The 20,346-nt window shown below is 39.0% G+C and overlaps 1 protein-coding gene across 6 annotated transcripts in view; it reads left to right on the plus strand.

Annotated features, from left to right (window-relative positions):
* Nucleotides 1-20,346, plus strand: part of REV1 (REV1 DNA directed polymerase) — a 73,423-nt gene that overhangs the window by 24,833 nt on the left and 28,244 nt on the right. For 3 of the 6 annotated variants that reach the window (XM_064481860.1, XM_064481859.1, XM_064481858.1), the window contains exons 4-8: nucleotides 8,034-8,202; nucleotides 11,440-11,592; nucleotides 14,432-15,105; nucleotides 17,253-17,360; nucleotides 18,763-18,879. In XM_064481860.1, the coding sequence (XP_064337930.1) occupies nucleotides 8,034-8,202; nucleotides 11,440-11,592; nucleotides 14,432-15,105; nucleotides 17,253-17,360; nucleotides 18,763-18,879 (1,221 nt within the window). The other 3 variants (XM_031441107.2, XM_031441108.2, XM_031441106.2) reach the window with 2 other exon arrangements.

A 20,346-nucleotide genomic window follows, 5' to 3' on the forward strand; every position in this document is an offset into this window, starting at 1 on the left:
TGATACCTGCTTATCTTTAAGGTCTCCTGTTATCACTTCCCCTGGGTTATCTGATTGTCTTCCTACCGGCAGAGGCGACTTCTCAGGATCCTGTGGGGCTCCAGCTCCTTGCGTTTATTTCCGCGTTAGCATTTATTAGATCTCACTGTTGTTTGCTAGACAGGAGCAGGAACTACGCTGTCACACTTTCATTACTACGGTGTCCCTGGTGCCTCTGCAGGGACTGGACTTGACCACTCAGGAAATACTTGTTGATTAAAGTTAAGTTCTAGTTAACTGATACATTTGCCTGGTTGAATTTTATCAGGCATCACTGACAATTTAGTCTAAAAATGTTCTCAATACAAATGCTGGTGCCGCTTTGGGGAAGATCACCTGCAGCTTTTCTACTTAGGTATCCTAGAGCGTTCGAGTTCCACAGACTTTCCTGAGGGGCATTGTAAAAAATTGAAAATGATAATAAAAAGAAATAAATATCGCTTGTTACATCAGCCAATTACGGAAGCCCCCAATTCCATACCCTTATTCACATAAGAGGAAGAAAGAGATTCTTTGTGGGAGGAAGAAAAGAAAAGAATATTGTAGTAATCATTACCATGTTTGAGAATCTGGACTTCTAATTCTACTCTTGTCACTAACTTTTGTGTGACCATAAGACGTTTTCTCTTTTGGACCCGTTTTATTTGGACCCGTTAATTGTCCTTGTCCTTTTCTTTAAGGTAGAAATAATAATATTAATTTGTATTCTTGTCATTGCTATGATTACATTATAATTTTACAAGTAAAGTTCCATTATGTTGAATTTCATAGAGATGTGCAAATTGTGGTGATAGGTTTTTTTTTTAAGAAAAATTTCAGTTTTAATGAATATTTGCAGCTTTATAGATAAAACAGAATCTGACAACCTCTATAATAAATCGGCAAGTAGAGACTAGCTCTTTAGATGCAATGAGACAAGTGGGGGAGGACACTGTGTGACTGTTGATTTTTAGTTATGCTTCCCACAGACTTTAACTGATAGTCCAGGTTTTCCTGATTCCTTTAAAGCTCCCACCTCTGCCATATGAACTTCTCATTGGTAACCCCCATCCCTGCCGATGCAGTTAGTTTTGAACATCAGTTTAGAGGTAAGATCTCCTGTCTCCTGGATACTCTGCCTCCCTTAGCCTGTTCTCTCTTCTTTTTTTTCCCCCAAAGGGCATCTTTTCACTTCTAAGATTAATTTCATTGCCTTCCATCTCATTTTTTTTGGTTAAAAATGTTTTGACTGTAGAGTCACGTACATTTGAAAGAAATATTATAGAGAGAGACTAAACATTTTGCCCAGTTTCCTCCAATGGTAACATCTTATAAAAGGTAGTACTGTGTTCACCAAGAAACTGACATTGATATAGTCAAGATACAGAACATTTTTACAAAGGGATCCTTCATGCTTCCCTTTTGTAGCCGTACTAACTTCCTTTCTGCCCTCAGCCCCCTCCTTAATCCCTAGTAACTACTAGTCTGGCCTCCATTTCTGTTCCTTTTTCATTTCAAGAATGTTACGTAAATGGAACATACAGTATATAGCCTTCTGGGATTGGCTTTTTTTACTCAGTGTAGTACTCTGGAGATTCATTTTAATTGATGTGTGTATTAGTAGTTTTTTCTTTTTTATTACCGAGTTGTATTCCATCGTATGGATGTTCTGCAGTTTAACCATTCATCCATTTGAGAGTGTCTGGGTTATCTCCTCTCTTTGGTGATGAACGCCGTGTACAGGTTTTTGTGTGAACGTGAGCGTGCTGTTGCTGGGCTGTGTGGTAGTTGCATGTTTAGTTTTTTTTAAGAAACTGCCAAACTGGTTCCCAAGAGGCTACACTGTTTACATTCCCCCTGGCATTTTATGAGTGGTCCAGTTTCTCTGCATCCTCGTTAGCGTTTAGTGGTTTTTATTTTGAACATTTTAGCAGGTGCATAGTGATGTCTCAGGACTGTGGTTTGCTCCACATTCTTACCAGCATTTTGTAAAGATAGACTGAGGTTTTGGGTGTGTTTTAATTTAGGTATTCTAATAGATATGTGGTGGCATCTCATGGTGGTTTTAATTTGCATTTGCCTGGTGGCTAATGATGTTGAACAACTTTCCAGGTGTTTATTTGCCATCTGTAGGTCCTCTTCAGTGAAATGTCTGCAGCTGTCTTCTGCCTGTTTTCCAATTGGATTGCTTGGTTTTTTACTGCTGTATTTTGAAAGTTCTTTATATATTCTAGATACTATTCATTTGGCAGATATGTGGTTTGCAAATGTTATCTCCCAGTCTGTAGTTTGCCTTCACTGTCTTCACATGGTCTTTTGCTAAGTAAAAATTTTTAATTTTTATGAAGTACAATTTGTCAATCTTTCCTTTTATGGATTGTGCTTTCAAGTCAAAAGTGTTTACTTAGCACTAGATCCCCAAAATTTTTCTCCTATTTTTCCTAAAGATTTTATAGGTTTATGTTTAATATTTTTAAGTTCATGGCCCATTTGTTTTTTTGTGGCCTGTGGGCATCTAGTTGGTCTAGCACCATTTGTTGAAAATACTATTCTTCCTCCATTGGGTTACTTTTGTCAAAAATCAGTTGGGCATATTTGGGTGGGTCTGTTTCTGGGTTCTGTTTTCTTTTCCATTGATGTATTTGTCTGTCTTTTCACCAGTACTACATGGTCTTGAGTACTGTACCTATGTCATAAGCCTTAATATCGGGTAGAGTGATTATTTCCATTTTATTCTTCTTTCTCAAGATTGTTTTAGCTATTTTCTAGGGCCTGTGCTTTTCCACATAAATTTTAGAAGCTTTTCTGTGTCTATAATAAAGTCAGTACCTTGCTAGGATTTTGATAGAATTTACATTAAACCTATAGATCAATTTAGGGAGAACTGACATTTTTACTGTTTTAAGTTTTCCAGTCTTTGGACCTTCCATCTCATTTTACTCTATGTTAGTTAATTAAAACAAATAGATTTCGTATGCTGTTTGTGTGTTAGGAACTGTGAACAGAGATGACGGTGATGGGCAATGTAGATTTTGTGACAGAAAAGTAATCTCAGCGTTAGACATGAACAGACGCAGGTGGGCGGCAACTCAGAAAAGCAGTAATTGCCTCTGGGAGAGTGAGTCCCTCATAGAAGGTGAAGTCTTCCAACCTGGTCTTGGATATATAGGTGTTTTCTAGACAAACAGGGGAAAAGGCGTTCCTTCCTAAGCCTCCCCCGTTTCCACCTTTATATTCTCTGATTTTGGTCAACAGGGTTATTTTGATATTTTAGATTTGTCTTTGTGCTTTATTATTCCTGTGCGACTGTTGGTGGTTTTGCTCTGATGAAAAGCTCCTTCCCTCACTTCTGTGAACTGGAATCATATTCACCCATTAAGGCCCAGATTCAATTAGATTTTCTCCTTCCCTAAGCCAGTCCATAGTATATACATTTTATAGCATTATTGCTGGAAACACCTGAGTTTTGTCTTGTATTGTCAAGTCTTTTTTATGTGTTAAGTGTTTGGGAATCAGAAAGTTCGTTTTATGTGGTATCCCCTAGCCAAACGTGGATCAGAGGTAACACTGCAGGGTCTTCAGCGTTCAGATCTCTGGTCAGATGTTCCCTTCTCCACGAGACTTTACCTGACCACCCTTATCTAAAATAGCCATATCTTACCCTCCAGTTACTTTCTAGCCCCTTGTCCAGCTTTATTTCTCTTCCTAGAATTTATTTACACCAGAACTGGTGTTATTTACCTGACTGACTGTCTGTCTGCCCAGTCAAATAAAAGTGCCCTGGAGCACAGACCTGAGTCTCGTTCATTGCTGTGTCCCAGGGGCTTAGGACCTTGCCTAGCACATCGTAAGATGCTCCGTAAAGACTAGTTGAGTGGATGAATGAATAACAGAGCCCATTTGTACATCAGATTGTTAAAATATGCTAATTCAACTCAGTTTCCTTAAGCCTTTAGTTTTTAAATAAGAAATGGGCCACGTTCTAGGCTCAGGGAACTGTAATCTCTGCGAGAGAGGCCCGTGGGCATTTTGCTTTTGGTGAAAGCTGTCCGGGTGAGCTGGGGCCTCAGACTGGGGAGCTGTAATCGCTCTTCTGTGGAGCTGCTTCAGGACAGTTCATACAGAAAGAGGTGTTCTGGTGATTTTCTGCTTTTTTCAGTATACGGATAAAACACCAGATTCTGGTGACCTTGGCGTTGCTGACTGTGGCCATCCATGAGCTGGGTCCTACTTGGGAAAGATGCCTTAATCTCTCCAGTCTTTGATTTGCTTTTCTATAACTTAACTTGCCTATGTAGTCAATGCTGTTGACGGGAAACCTTAAAAAGTACCTTAATGAATTGTTTGCTTGTTTAAAAATTTAGTAGGACTTTAAGGAAACAGTTTGATTGGTGAATGTCCCTTTGCAAAAATCTTTTGTTAGAACCAATGCTGTTTTTTTTCATTCTGGTAAAGTCACCTTTGGGAGCTGCTGAGCCTCAGAGATACTTATTTAAAAGGATCTTCATCAAAATGTCATTGGCAATCTGTGGTGATGATTTTTATTGGTGATTAAGTTTTTTTTTTAACTCTAGTGTATTTAAAAATAATATGTACAATGAGGGTGTAAATGGAGTTGAGGGATGTTAATTTTATTTACTGACAACCTGCTTGAATTGCTTCAGCCAGTTTAACTTCACTAAGCTTGTTTATACAATGTGGGAAATGAAATGGCTGTTAGACTCTAAAAGCTCTTTAGTTCTGACATTTTCTGCAGTTTTAAAGGTTTGGAGGGTAGAATTCCCCTGAGTGTATTTTTGTTTTGGGTGATTTTTCTTTTTTTTTTACTCTTTGCCAATACATTGAGGACATTCTTGAAGGGGAAGGTACTGAAGGATGGGCAGCAAGAAAGGATTTATCTGTAGGGGGGATTATGGGTTGAAAAAGTCTAATGATTTATAGGTAGAGGGCAGCCTCAGCCCTGGGGTCCCTTCCTTCTTCCTGTTTTGGGATAAGAGATGGTAATAATAGTGCTACTGCTGGTACTGGCTGACACGGGGTTCTTACCGTATGCATGGCGCTTTCGTTAGCAGTTTATAACTGTTAGCTCTTTTAATGCCACAGCTGCCCTGAGGTGCTGTCATTATTCCCAGTTTACACGTGAGAAAACTGAGGCCCTGGGAAGTTCAGTAACTTGCCTGAGGTCCACAGTACTAGCTGGGACTTGAGCCCCATCAGTCTCACTTTGGAGTCTGTGCTGTATGGCCTCATTTGTGAGAGACTGAATAAATGTTTTGAGAATTGAGGTATTATTACTCCTTCACTCCAGTTTTGCTAGAGGGGTGGACCCAGGCAGGAGTCTCTGGTGCGTTGAGGCTGTCAGTTAATTCAGCAGCTATTTTCTGAGTGCCTGCCTTGTGCCAGCCACATGGAAACAGTAAGACAGAGTCCTGCACTCAAGGAGCACGGGTTTAGGGGGAAATAAATGTGACAGTGGACACGTAAACAAGTAGCCGGCATTGTCAGCGCTGTGAAGGGAATGAGCTAGTGGATTGCAGGGATGAGGTCCCTTGTGTGTGTCACACAGAGCCTAGTGTCATACAGACTTCATGGTGTTGGATACTGGCTTCCAAACATTTTTCTTGAATCAGCCCACATCTGTTGGGTTAAAGAGTGTTAAATACAAAAAACAATCAAAATGAGAGCAGCTACCAGCCACCAAGCACGCTGGGCTCTTTGGGCCGAGGAGTGGTTCCTGGCTGCCTCTGTAGTGCACTGTTGGAAGTTGTGTTTTGCTTTGCAAGTTACCCCCATCGCGTGTCAGCATGTACTGTCTTCCACCATTGTGCGTAGGGTCAAGGAGTTCGGGTGTCACCAGAGTTTATAATAACAGTTTTTATATTGAACGCTTTCTATGTGCCACATATATTTCATCCTTACAGCCTTATTTATTTGTAAAGAAAAAGAAGAAAGCTTAAAGGAGTTAAGTGCTTGTCCAGAGTCACATAGCTGCAGGATGTTAAAGCCAAGACTAAACCCAGGTCAGTCTGACTCTGGAGTTGATGTCATCTTACCTTTGAACTAGAGTGGTTTTCACGGTCCACTTCACGCTGAAAGATACTGAAGGGTTTTCAGAATCAAACTTGAAGGAGCCCCCGTAACTTTATCCAGTAAAGAGCAGTGAACTCTCCAGCTTTTCCAGTTCCAAACTTCTACAGTAGTTAAGAGAGTTCCAGGAGCAGCTAGTGGAGGGGAAAGTGCTTAATGAGCGTGTGCCCAGGGCATGTGCTCCCAACAGCCGCTGGTTTCTGTTTCAGTTGTGAGGTATGGTTAGAATCGGCTTAGGAAGGTTGTGGATTAACTTGTCAAATAATTTTTTACGTTTCTGTGGTTATTACTGGGCTTGGTGTCCGTCTATGTTGTTACATTGTATCTAGCCTTTAATTTGGTTCTTTACACTGTTTTTGATTTTTTTTTCTATAAGGTCGGCAATTGCTTTAATTATAGGGAGAGGAAGTTAGTAAACTAGATTCCAGACTGGCCAGCTGTTTAGTTTCCACTATTTTATGTTAAATCATTGTTTAGTTGTTGTGGTCCCCAACCCCTGAAAACCTTCAATTAAGAATTTTGAATTAATTTTATTTAAAAGTTGTTTTCATTTCTCTTTCCAGTGCCCTCTCCAGTTTGGTAGCCACTAGCCGCATGTGTTAAGCACTTGAAATATGACTAGTCTAAGTAGAAGTGTGTTGTAAATATGAAATACATACTGTATTCTGGAGATTTAGTATGAAAAAAAGAATGTGGAATATCCCAGTTTTACATATTGGTTACATGTTGAAATGATAACATTTTGGATTTCCTGAGTTAAATAAAAATATTATTAAATCAAATTTAACTTTTTTTAACTATCTTTAATGAGGCTGCTCGAAAACTGTAAATTATATATATGGCTTGCATTTGCGGTTAATGTTATGTTTTTATTGAGCGGTAGCAGTATGTGCAGTCAGGAACATAAATGAATTCTATACACTGTAAGAATTTACCAAGAGTAATCAAGTCTGGCATATCCATGTGTGCTTTGATAGCTTTTTTCTTCTGAAGACTAAAGCTCACCTAGTTAGATAGTTATCATAATACAAGTATTTATTTAAATACTTGGATCTATATTGCTTGTGCTTAAAAAAAATCTGTTGCTTGAACAACAAAGTAGAAACCCAAGCCTCCTTTGGGTGCCACCCCCACCCCGTGGGTACAGCTGCTGCTTGGGGAGCTGTGATAGTTTTCACTAGGATAATAGGTAAAGGGAATGGAAAGTATTGAACATAATTAGTTTAATGCGATACTAGCAATGCTGGTCATAACATAACTTAAATGAGTCAGACATTTTTTATTGGAAAGCATAAACCACATTGATCCTTTTTTAAGCTATTTTTCTATAGTTTTATTAAGAATAAAATCATTTGAAACAAAATTGGGAAAAATGTCTCTTGGTCTACAGTTCCTCTTTTTTTTGCATTGATTAACTTTATTTTTGGCTTTGATGCAAGTTCATATTAGGAAACTGAAAAAGACTATTTTAACTTTTCTTCTATTTTCTGAAATGAAAGTTAAAATTATTAAGCTTCATAGAAGTAAAGTCTAATGAGCTCTACAGTAAGTTTGTACGTGAGTATTTTTAAACATAAGATACAAATATCAACATCATATAGCTAAATATAGTCAAAATTTTTTAAATATGTGCTCTTTTACTAGTATTTGATTCATCACTTCAAGTTCGTACCTGCTCTTCTGGGCATCTCTGGGCAGTAGGTGGCTTTGTGTTGCTTGACTGTGTCTCCGGCAGCCAGAGAATGGGATGTGGGAAGGCAGAGTGGCCGTCACTTTGTGCTCCTCCTCCCAGCTTTGTCTGCTGGCAACACGGCCAAGGAGGAAGTGAACCAGTGATACGTTAAGTCATCCTGTCTAAGGGATTATTCCACTAGGCTCTACTTTCTTATATGTGAAGCGTTTAACGTGTTTTAATATTGATTTTACAGATCCTTCTGCTGAGGAGTTGAGGAAGCTAATGATGTTGCATGGAGGCCAATATCATGTGTATTATTCCAAATCCAAAACAACACACATTATTGCGACAAATCTTCCTAATGCCAAAATTAAAGAATTAAAGGGGGAAAAAGTAATTCGACCAGAATGGATTGTGGAAAGGTAACTTAATTTTTAATTAAATTAATGAGTTTTAAAAATTGGAATACTTTTTGTTTCTATTATAAACACTTACCTAACTTGCATTGCCTCCTAAGGGTGAAGAGAAATCAGTGTCTTAAATAGCACTGCTGTGCTTCTTAACCTCGCATGGTGATTCAGGTTGCCTGGGGGTTGATGTTAGCATTCTTGCAGCCTCAGCCACTAGGGATTGGGGTGATGACTCAGGTGAGCCGCAGGAAGCAGTGATGGGAGGGGCTGACTCAGCGTGTTATTCATTCAGGAAATATTTGTGCACCTGTTACCCACAGGTAGTGTCCTGTGTGCTTGGGAGACAGCAGTGAACAAAACAGAGGGCGCCCCTCCACACCTCTTGGACCCTACACTGTATTAGGGGAAATAGATAATCAACAATGTATGAATAGATTTAAATCATATGTTAAAAAATAAATGCTAAGGGGAAGAAAGAAGATTGAGGGTACTGTGGACCTGGAGTACTAGGAGTAGAGAGCAGTTTGCAGTGTTATTAATGCCTGTTTTTCAATTATTATAGTTTCTTGGCTGTTGTTTTGAAATTGATATGTTGTAAATCAGTGGTGGTCACTCATATTAACTTCCTGATATTAAATATGTCATATGGTATCTTGGTGATGAGCCAGAACTGAAGTGATTCATATATAACATATGTTTGCTAGACATACGAAAGTTGAAAGTGAAAGTATTAAAATCCTAATTTTCTGTATGGATAGATTGTAATCAGTGTATGAGAGAATGTTCAGATTATAAAATGGAGTATTAATGAAGCAGACTTAGAAATTATTTTTTTAAGTCAACTGCCAGGCCTTTTTCCTTATCCTAAACGTCATTAATCCCGACACCTTCCATTAATCGGTCAGATTTGGAATTGGTCAGTTCCTTTGTGTAGTGAATGCATCAGCTTAGATTCACGAGAGGCGATGCATTGCAGTGGGAAGGCTGTCCCTGGGCTCTGGAGACACAGCTGGGTTCACATCCCAACTCAGCGGCTCCGTGTCCCTGTGACCTTGTGTCATGGGAGCGGTTGTGCAGCCCTGCTGGACCTTGTTTCCTCTTTTGTAAGAGGAGACTAGTCTCCCTGCTGCAGTTCTGCGAGAACTAAAAGTAATTGGTGCAGACTGCCTCGCACAGGGCCTCGCACCATGTAGAGGCATAGTACGTCTGAAGCTGCTGCTGCTGTTTTATTTGTATTCTGTAAACATTAGCAAATATTAGAAAATAAATTCCAGGAGATCAAAAGTGCATTTTGAAAAAAAGTGCATTTGGCTTCTAGAAAGCCAAATGCATTCTTCCAAATGAAGGATTTTTTAATCCTTGGGGATTAAGTTGAAGACCCATCCTACACATCTCAGCCGTCCTCGGGCTGTGTTCGTGTGACCCAGCCACTGTCCATTCACTGTGTAGGGTTAGTGAACATGGATTTTAGCTGTGTCCCCGTAGAAAAGGAATTGTGACGCTTTGGGTGTAAGAAGTTAGCGTCATTCTGGAGTCCCACTGTGTGTTGTCACTTCAGGACAATCCTTTCATCGCGTTAGGGCTGGGGTCTTGCTCTGGGGATGTTAGTTTGGATTTGGAGGGGATGGAGGAGATCCGTGGTTAATAGGAAAGTGGGGGTGAAGGCGCCCTTGCTGGGTGGGACTTGTGCTTTAGAAGATGGTGGTTTTCATGACAGGTGCTTCCTTACACCTGCTCTTCTTGCCCTGAGCGCAGCAAGAGAGAGAGAGCGCGATAAGACAGGTAGCAGAGGCGGTGACGAGCTGTGAAATTCATCTTGATGATTTTATTTTAGTTTGAAGTCAGGCTTAATTATCTGTTTTAAAATAGCTGAAGTGACTTTGGACTCTTCGCTTTCTTTTATGTATGAGAAGACAATAAAGTTAACTGATTTTCCCAAGAGTGACAGAATTACAGGATCCAGATATTCTGACTCACATTTGGGTCTGCTCTTTGCCATTTAATTCAATTGTTGTAGGTGAACCGGCCCATGTGGAAATGGAGCAGTCTGGGCATATGCCTTAATGTGTGAAATGAATGCCCGGTGTCCGTGGTTTCACAAGCGTGGGTCCTTCAGGTTAAGTCGTGGTGCTGTTTCCTCTCACACTCTGATCCCGGTCTTGCCCATCTCATCTCCTTCTCAGCGGTGTTTTAATGAGATTTTTTTATACTTAAAATGTTAAACGCTGTATCAGCAACTTAATGGATGATACATGCTGTTCTCTTCCATAATTAGTTTTCCTGGTTTTAGTTTGAGCAGTTTGAAAAGCAGCTACTACTTCTAAGTGTGCGGGGTGACTGCTTTGCTGTGATTACAATTCCCTGGTGTCTGTGTGAGGTGCCATTAAACCTGAGTTATTGTGGGTGTGACTCTGGGGCCATGACTTCTGAGAGGCAGGGTGTCCTTTAATGAGAGGCTGTGTGCCTTAGTTTAAGGTCTGAGAGCCTTTGCCTTATAAATCTTATGTGTACGTATAGGATAAGTTAATGTTCAAATTTTTCTCTTAGTCCTTTTCTTCCGCCAGTTTGCCCCTTCTTTCTAATACATTGTAATCTTAATTGAACTTTTAGCTTCATAATAAATCTGTTTAGGTAAGTGAAAATTGAAGTGTGCTGTCAGTAGTTCTCTGCCATCCTAACTTAATATTTCAGCATATTTAGTAATTCTACCTAAAGTTTTATTTTATTTTGTCCTTTTTGTTGTTGTTTTACAGTTTTTCGCATTTAATTGACCTAACAAGAATCCTGGAAATGGGAATCCTCATCCAGTTTACTTATTCTGGAAACACTTAATATGTGAGAGGGGATTTGAGGAAATCTTGAGGATCCTGTGTGAAATGTCTGAGGGGGATTGCGGTTAATATTAAAGTCATGATGATGGCCACACTGACTAGCCCAGCTCTGGGCTTGCAGTGTTTCCCCTCCCACTCTGTGGGGTTTTTTTCCCTCAATGTGAGTTTGTTGGCTACTAAGTTTTAAATTTTCAGACATGTGTCTTTTCATGGGTGAGATGTCTTATTCTTAAGTGTTTGAGTAAGATTATATTGTATTAGGACCCCTAAAACAGTTTTAAAGGGAGAAGGATTAAACTGGGAAAACAGATGGCATGTTGTTGGTGAAATACTCCTATTGTGAGAAAACTGACTTTTTTGTGAAGCCCATTTTCCCCAAGTATTATACTCTTAAACTGGTGTTGCTTGTTTGTTTTAGCATCAAAGCTGGGCGACTCCTGTCCTACATTCCGTATCAGCTGTACAGCAAACAGTCCACCGTGCAGAGAAGTCTCCCCTTCAATCCTGTGTGCAGACCCGAGGATCCCGCACCAGGTCCCAGCAGTGTCACCCGGCAGCTCAACGACAGGGTGTAAGTTCGTCTGCTTTGGAGATACTGCAGAGCTGGTTTTTAGCAGTGGGGATGGCCCCGATCTGCTGAAGATAGAAGCAAAGTAAAATTTTCCATGGATTTTCTTGAAAGTAATTTTTTTAACACCTTTATTGTGGTCTGGTTCCTGTACAGTAAACTACGCATATTTCAGACGTACAATGTGATGAATTTTAATAGATGTACACATCCATGAAACCACCACCACAGTCAGGACAGCTGACATTTCCATCACTCCTCCAGAGGTGCAATTTTCAGATTCTCATGTGTCCCTTCCCACCCGCTTTACCCGCTGGTAACCATAAGTTTGTTCTCTATGTCTCTGAGTCTGTTCCTGTTTTGTGGGTAAGTTCATTTGTGTCCTTTTTTTTTAAGATTCCACATGTAAGCGATATATGGCATTTTTCTTTTTCTTTCTGGCTTACTTCACTTGAAAGTAATTATTTTTGATACATGTTACTTGCCATAGAATGTTACTTTCTCAAAAACTGTACTACGCCAGCTATGCTTTTGTTGTGTACTGTTGTATAGACAGTTAATGAAAATGTGAAATTTCTAGGTTATTTTTGAAAAATTCTAAATCAGTAACAGTTCTAAATATGTATTTTATATCAACGAAAATTGAGTTGAAGACCCTCAAGTTTATAGAGTTAGAGGTTAATCTAGATTTTATTCCATGTGTCTTTTTTTTAAGTATATTTATTTAAGCTTTAGTTGCAGTCATCCTGGGTAAATTGGCTTCATAGTTAATTGGTGTGTTGCCTTAACTTGTATATCAGGTGGTTCGTTACCATTAGCCTTCTCCTTATGTATGAAATTACTTGCTTTGGGAGTTCGATATATTTTTTCCCAAAGACCTGGAGACTCATTAACGTGGGAGGATCTGATGTCACCATCTTCTGTTGTTTGTTGTCATTTGTTGTCTAGCTTGTTTTCACTTAGAAGTGTATTCAGTTTTTCCAGGTTACCTAAAACTTCTGATCTTTTTTTAATACCATCAGGCTGTACATATAATATCAGAAAACCTTTCGAATACACAACTTCATCTTTTTTTCTTACCCTACTAATAAAAGTAGAAAATACATGTTTTTAAAATTCTTCTTTTTGTTGATTTTAGGAAGAATGTACCTATTAGATTTTGCTTATTGGTACATTTATGCTGTTGCCTAATAACTGTACTCACTGGTGATGTATTTCCAGCACCTCTCCTTTGTAAATGTTCCCCTGTCTAGGCTGAAACCCTGTAGTGCAGAAAGAACGGGCCTGAGCAGTGTTTTCTTGCCAGTATGTGCATTTCTGTTGCATGTGTTGCTAGCATGCATGTGAAGAATCTTCACGATGTAGAAAACTAGATGTCAGACTTTTCTGACTTCACACTTGCTGCTTTCTGTGATCTTTATTTTTTTGGTATGTTCAATGCATTTTATAAATTTCTTTGAAATTCCTTTATGTGATTTTTGCTTCCCTGCTCGCTCACTCTCTTTCAAGGGCCAGACTTTCTCTGACATGTACCACATTAGGATTTCTTTCCTTCCTCTTTTAATTGTTTGCAGTAGGCCTTCTTTTTCTCTTTCACTGGTGTGGTCATCTGTGAGGATGGGACCTACTCAGGGCTGGCTGTCGTACTCTGTGAGACAGTCAGCCGGAGCCGGAGCCAGCCCAGAAATGGGCGGTGAAGTTCTGCATCAGCTCACGTGTGATTTTCTGTGTGGTCAGATTGTCATGACTAATTCACCCAGGAGGTGTTAGGAGGAGGAGCTTCAGATTAAACCTGGTGACGAGGTGACAGTCTCACTCACGCCTCGGTGCTGTGTGTGGCATCTGAACAGTAACTGGACTAGTGCTGTGGACTTTTCTAAGTAGAATGACTATTTTGTAATTCAGGTTTTTGTTTTTGTTACTTAGATGATTCTTTTGATGCAAATGAATTTTGTCTTTATTACAGAGCATTACCAAGCAGACATCTACAGAAGCCAGGATGTGAATGTAGCATCACATTTGTCCTGCGTTTATAAACCTGTCGTCAGGACACTTGGTCCCGATTATGTTGGACTTACCACCCTGGCATCTAAATAATGCTTTTCTTAGAAATGAAAGGCTAGTTCCCTTGCCAATAGGGCAAGCATCCTCATTTTTCTAGGTATAAATTTTACTGAATTAATTGAATTGAATTAATACATTGACCTGACTTCTTTTAAATTTTTAACTACTTGTACAAGAGTTGGCCCCATTAATGGATTAATTTAGTCTGTAAGTTGTTTTCGGAGGGAAAGTGACCAACACCCTCAGGATTGTAGCAGTATTGGATTTAATGTGTTGAACAGTGCCTTACATAAAACTAAAAGTAAAACTAGGAATAAGAACTTTAAGTTTCTTACCCATTGTTATGGGAATTATCCGTATTATATTAGTTCAGCAAATAGTGACTACCTAGTAAATGCCAGACACTGTGCTACAAACTGGGTATTTAAAGCTTACATATTCCAATTAGTTTTTGTGGGAGGATAATTGAAAATAGATTTTTGGATATTTCTTCAGTCTGAAAAAAGATTCCATTGGATTTCTTCCTTGGGAGTATCTGAAATTTAAAAAAACAAAAACCTAAAAAACTGTTCAGGTTCTAGGATTTTCCTAGTTACCTTGCTACTTCATTTGAGCAAAGAATTATCTTTTGTTGGAAGAGAAATAATATAAAAGTTTGTGGCTTAATAATTCAGACTTGGGAATATTAAAGTGTGTATCACTAAGTGTTTAAATAAAAAAGTGTTTTAGCATGAAAGTCAGGCATTATTAATTTAAATAATTTTTTTTCCTGCTTTAGAAATCACATAATTAAAAAGATTGAGACAGAAAGTGAAGTCAGAGTCGGTGGCGTGAACAATTGGAAGGAAGAGGATGCAGAAAATGACTTTGGTTTTGTGGAGCTGGAGCCAATCTTTCCAGGAAGGAAACAGAACAGAATCATGCATCCTGGAGACAGCAGTGCCATTTGTAATGGACACGCTCACAGCAGCTGTAACGGTGCCTTACAGACGCAGGACTGCTCGGCGCCCCCGGGCCGCAGCGGCAGGCTGTCCCCAGGCCCGGCCGAGAAGCACGAGCCGGGTGTGCAGCAGCCCCCGCACAGCCCTGGGGACACGGCCGCCCTGCGGAGCCCGCACAGAACTCACCCCTTCTCCTTACCGCCTTTGCACAGCAACACGAAGATCAACGGCGCTCACCACTCCAGCGTCCCGGGGCCTTCCAGCACAAAGAGCACTTCTTCAGGGCCGCCTCTGCGCAGGGCAGCGCCCTCCGGGCAGCCGCGGCCCTGGGACTGCAGTTTCATCTCGGACTTCTACTCTCGCTCCAGACTGCACCACATCTCCACGTGGAAGTGTGAATTGACTGAGTTTGTCAATACCCTGCAGAGACAAAGTAGTGGTATCTTTCCAGGAAGGGAAAAGTTAAAAAAAATGAAAACAGGCAGGTCTGCACTTGTTGTAACTGACACAGGTAGATACTTACTAAAATTGTTTTCTTAAGAAACAGTCATGCTTGACCATTTTGTTCTTAATCTGTCACTAGCGTTCTGGTCAGTAGTACGCGCTTGTAACCTGAAAGGCTGTAGGAATATCAGGTCGTGTAAGTTACAGTAAGTATAACATTGTAGAAAGCTGTCTTACAAAAATATTTTTGACAAAATTAGATCTGTGTGTGGCTAACTGAAAATTTTTAGGTTATTTGAATAGTAACAAGGTTGGGATTCTGAGCATTCACTCTTCACGTAGACCTTATCAGTTGTTGAAGTTTTGAACCGTAAAGTACAACGTGTATTATATTCAGTGCCTTAACTACTGTGAGAGTAAAAATTTTTGATAAGGATGACTTAATTTTTAAGAGCTTGCATCATAATTATTTTTAAATAATTAAATAACTTTGACATAATAGCTGTTGAAATTATAGTGGTAAACTTTTAATGAGATGAAGTGTTTTCACATATAAGTAGATCAGTTTATTGTGTTTTGTTTTTTAATACTGTCCTTGTCATCGAAAACAAACAAACCCAACGAGAACAGGCCACGTTTCTGTGCCTGTCATTACGAGTTGGTGTCTGGTTTGATGTTTTAGTTACTTCTTACAGGTTACATTTTTTTTGTTTTTGTTTTTTTCTGGGGAGGGATCTCAGAGATTGTCTGGTGCTACCCTTTACTTTATAGCTGTGGAAACTGAGGTACAGAGAGACACTCATGGTTCCCTCAGAATATGATAGAGCCTCTCCATGTGGGTTTTTTCTGGTATGTTTTGCTCTGTTTCATGTATTTGAGATCTTTTTTGTTATTTGAAATATTTCAAAATAATATTACAGGTATTAGATTATCCTTATATCATGCCTTGGCCTTGTAACCTAAAGGTCATTTAATTTTGAAAGCTTCAGAGAACTATTATGAGTCAGGTCCATGAATGAGAGTGAATGAGAGATTTTGCATCGTGTGGAAGCCCTCAGCAGGCAGTGTGTGTAGTCTCTACGACTGGAATCTTTAAAACAATTATTTTGGGTTGTTTACATTGTGTTTATATGATACTTTTATACAGCAGAATTAATTGTTAAGATTTATTTTATAAATTATCTCTCAGGGTAATATAGCGGGTAACAAGGAAGTCCATGGCTTTGGAGTTAGATGCCATAGCCTGAATCCAGATCCTGGCTCTGCCTGTCTTACGATGCAGGACCATGGGCACATGAGCTCATCTCTGAGTCTCAGTTTCCTGTCGGTAGAAGACTGGTAGTCCAGGATGCTCACCTCGTGGGGTTGTGAGCTTAGGAAGGTGATGCACACAGAGGCCCATGCCTTGCACTTAGTGAGGACTAGGTCCATGCTTTCACAATCGCAGTTTGGTAAGTAGAGTTGTGAGTAAATGTAAGGTTTTGGAAGCCTGTTATGAAGATTAACCCTCAGTACTACTGTTCTTAAATCTATCAGAGGAAAACCCCTTTATGAGATCTCACTTTTTACAAGTGTGGTGGCTCGTGGACTCTGAAATCAGACTATTTAGGATTGAATACCAGCTCAGCCTCTTACTGGCTGTGTGCCTTAAGTTACTAATCTGCACAATGAGGGTGATGAGGGTACCTATCTCAGTGCCGGTGTGCGAAGTTAAATGAACTAATACATGGAAATCTCTTATGACAGTTGACAACTTACCAAGCATTCAGTAACTCCCGATGTTTTATCAGGGATGCTGTTGACTATGGAATAGCGATCATCTAAAGTTACCTACCTCCATGGAACTAATATATGAAAACACCTTTATAGGTTTTTATAAAATGTTCAGCACACAGAAATAATTCTAAGATAAGCATTTAGACACACTTTTAATTAGAGACTGTTAGAATGCAGACTCAGAAAGCATGGCGTCCTCATAGTTGATTTTAAATTATCTTTGGAGACCAAATTTATCTCTCTGAATTATGTTTAGAGCCAAAGAAACTGAAATGTGATTTCTCTTGGGGTGATAGAAATAATCTCTTAGAGAATTTGTTTTAAAACTTCATTCTGCTTGTATTTTAAAAATGTAATTTCTAAAATTAACTAGACTTGATTTTTTTTTTAAATATTAAAAATTAGTGTGGGGTTTGAACGTTCTCTTTTTCCTTCTAGGAAATATGTCAGTATTGAGCTCACCCAGACATCAGAGCTGTATAATGCATGTTGATATGGACTGCTTCTTTGTGTCAGTGGGTATACGAAATAGACCAGATCTCAAAGGTCTGTATTCTTGTTTATGTATTAAGAAAACTGGTGTATTGTTATAAATATATATTCTAAAGGGTCAAACATATTCTTTAAGGAATATTGATCTAGTTTTCCTTGGCAAAATCAATTCCTGTTTCCAAATTTTCTAGACTCCATTATCAAGAAAGATACAGGGAAATTAGGAAAGTTTTTTCCTCCCTGCAGAGATAGGCCTTTAGGGAAGAGTACTCATCTTCACCTGAAGCATCTGTCATCTAAGACTAATGTAGATGGGGACCTGCTTTGGACATTTTCTGTATTTTTATCTATATTTACTATTATTTTGTCAGTAAGTAGAAATTTTATGGTAACGTATGTCTTTGCAACTTGGGTCACCCTCCTTTCTTTTGAATAAATAACTTGATTAACTGTCTTGACGCTAGGGGATGTTCCAGCTTTTTGGTTGTGGGGTAATTTCGTATTATTGAACATTGCTAAAATATGTTGTCATTTGTGCAGTCTTTGTTTCAGTGGAATTTTAGGTGTTAGCTAGTCAGTACTTCTTAAAACATTTCTTCCGGACTTTTCAGTAGTTCTCTCTCTGTCTGAAGAAGATGACCACTAGCATTTTCTCCTGACAGCCGGTTCTTTCCATAAGGAGAGCACGGGCGCTGCTGGGGTCAACCCGAGGGCTTTGTTTTTATCCCGAGTAGTTGCTGCTTTAGCGCTGATAGGAGAGTTCACGATTAGAGCTGATTTTAGCCCATGGGAGAGTTTTTGATGCTTTTTTTTTTCTGTCCTCACAACAAATGCATTCAGTGAAATACATATATGAATTATCCATGCTGTTGCTTTGCAGAGTTAGAGTTATCTGGTAACTTAACACACACGCACAAGGAGAAGATATATGAAAGATTTTACAACTAAAAAACTTGGGGCTGTACATACTCACCTTTGATTATGTAGTAGGTCAGATTGTGATTCTTCTGCGTATGTATTTGTTTCTCTTGCTGTAAAAATAAAGATTAGTTTAGACGCTACCCTACTTTCTGGTTCCAGAAGTACAATCTAGATACAGTTTTTTTTTTTCTCTCTCTCCCCACCTTACCAGTCTGAGTCTAAGACCTGAGTTGCCTGTTTTCTACTGTAAGAAAACATGGGAAGCTATGATAGTGTTGTTTTTCAGTTGAATAAATGCATCAAAATTGTCATAAATAGTTTATTTTCAGGGGGTGCAGAGAGACTTAGGTGGTTTTTGCATGGTGATTGATAATCTTTAAAGATACTATCTCCTTTTTGGATTAATGCCTAAATAAAGCTAAAGAAAAAATGTCATTTTTTGAAAATGTTTTGAAAAATTTTCCTTTACATGTTATCAGTGTTGTTAACATTCCTGTACGTGGATTTAAAACTAATTTCATCCTTTTCCTTACAGGAAAACCAGTGGCTGTTACAAGTAACAGAGGGACTGGAAGGGCACCTTTGCGTCCTGGTGCTAACCCCCAGTTGGAGTGGCAGTATTACCAGAATAAAATCCTGAAAGGCAAAGCAGGTACACATAATGAGCTCTCTTTGAAGCCATAGTGCTCCTGTTGAACACTTCGGGATTTTGCTGTTGGTATTGTTACAGAAGTAAAAGCAGTTGAAATAATTAGCTTTTTCATTGAAGGGTTTTAAGGGTGTCAGTGACATCTTAAAGCAAAATCTGAATGTAAGACAAATGACTGGTTTATAGTACGCTTTGTTGAATTGGATGATGATACCTTCCTGGGAAAGAGAGTGAAGAATGTTTTAAAAAGTGTGATTAGTTTGCTTTGTGTAAATTTAGCTTGGGGATGAAAACTATGGACATCATTTTGTGGAAGCCTCTAGACTTGAAAGTTAGTTACTAGCTGTTTGGTCACTGATCACAGGACCCTGAAGTGTGTGTTGCTGAAGATTTGTGTGAGTCAGTGGAGTATGAGAGAGCAGGGCTTTAATGCATTGGAATAAGAAGATAAATACCAGCGTTCATTTGTCATATTTTTTTGAACCTATTTCATATGAGAAAACTTTTTTCTTGCCCCTCAGACTTTTAGATTTTGGCTTTTAATAAAGAAAAATCATAAATTATACTAATCATAGTACTATTAAGGTTTTCATGTCTTCTCCACCCTCCCCCTAGTTAAATTCCCTGAAAAATATTTGCTTAGAAATTAAATTATTTGACATTGATCAGTTTTCTCATGGATGTCTACAAAGCCAAAATTTTTTTAAATTAATTTTGCAGAAAAATGTTGATCAGAAATTAGATATGCATTAGAATGGAAAGCAAACAGTTAAATTTCATCCCAGTTATTTCAGGTCCCTAGTTTTCAGTTATAAAACTTGGGGCTTCTTTAGAAATGATCTCAGTGAAACATTAAGACAAAAGGAAATCGAGTTGACGTCTGAGGACCTTTTTAGGATTACAGTGTTGTTGGTTGTGATCATCTGTTTACATGCTGTAGGTGCAGAGGAAAATAATTTTAGATACATCTTTATGCTTCACGTGTATCTGTATTTTCCAGATTTCCTAAAGCTTTTCTTGGCCTTTAAATCTTTTAAGAGCTTTTGTATTCTAGCATTTTCTGGGTCCTGAGTAGATCTTGAGGTGTGGGATACCGAGCTGGTTGAGATTCAGTTGTTTTGTGATATTTGACAATATGGGTAGTTCTCAGGTGTTGGTGGTTTTGTGGAGGTTGGTTTTTCTTTTTGTATTTTCTGTGTAGTATTATTTTAAAGATGAAATCTAAAGCTCTAGAAAACAAATAACCTTAAGGGAATGAACAAAACTTGTCCCACACTGGCTATTCAGTGAAAACTTACCGAGTGAACGTTAAAAAGGGAAAACACAGCACGTGCATACTCCTCAGTGGCGTCTCTCAGGTACTCAGTGCTCAGGGTTTCTCCAGTGGTGCATCTTGTGTTTGTGACACATGTCCTCGTTTCACAGTCTGCATCTCAAGATGTGGCCTTGGCAAGCCCACATTTCTCAGGA

Source organism: Camelus dromedarius, chromosome 33, assembly GCF_036321535.1.
Source record: "Camelus dromedarius isolate mCamDro1 chromosome 33, mCamDro1.pat, whole genome shotgun sequence".
Taxonomy (NCBI): domain Eukaryota; kingdom Metazoa; phylum Chordata; class Mammalia; order Artiodactyla; family Camelidae; genus Camelus; species Camelus dromedarius.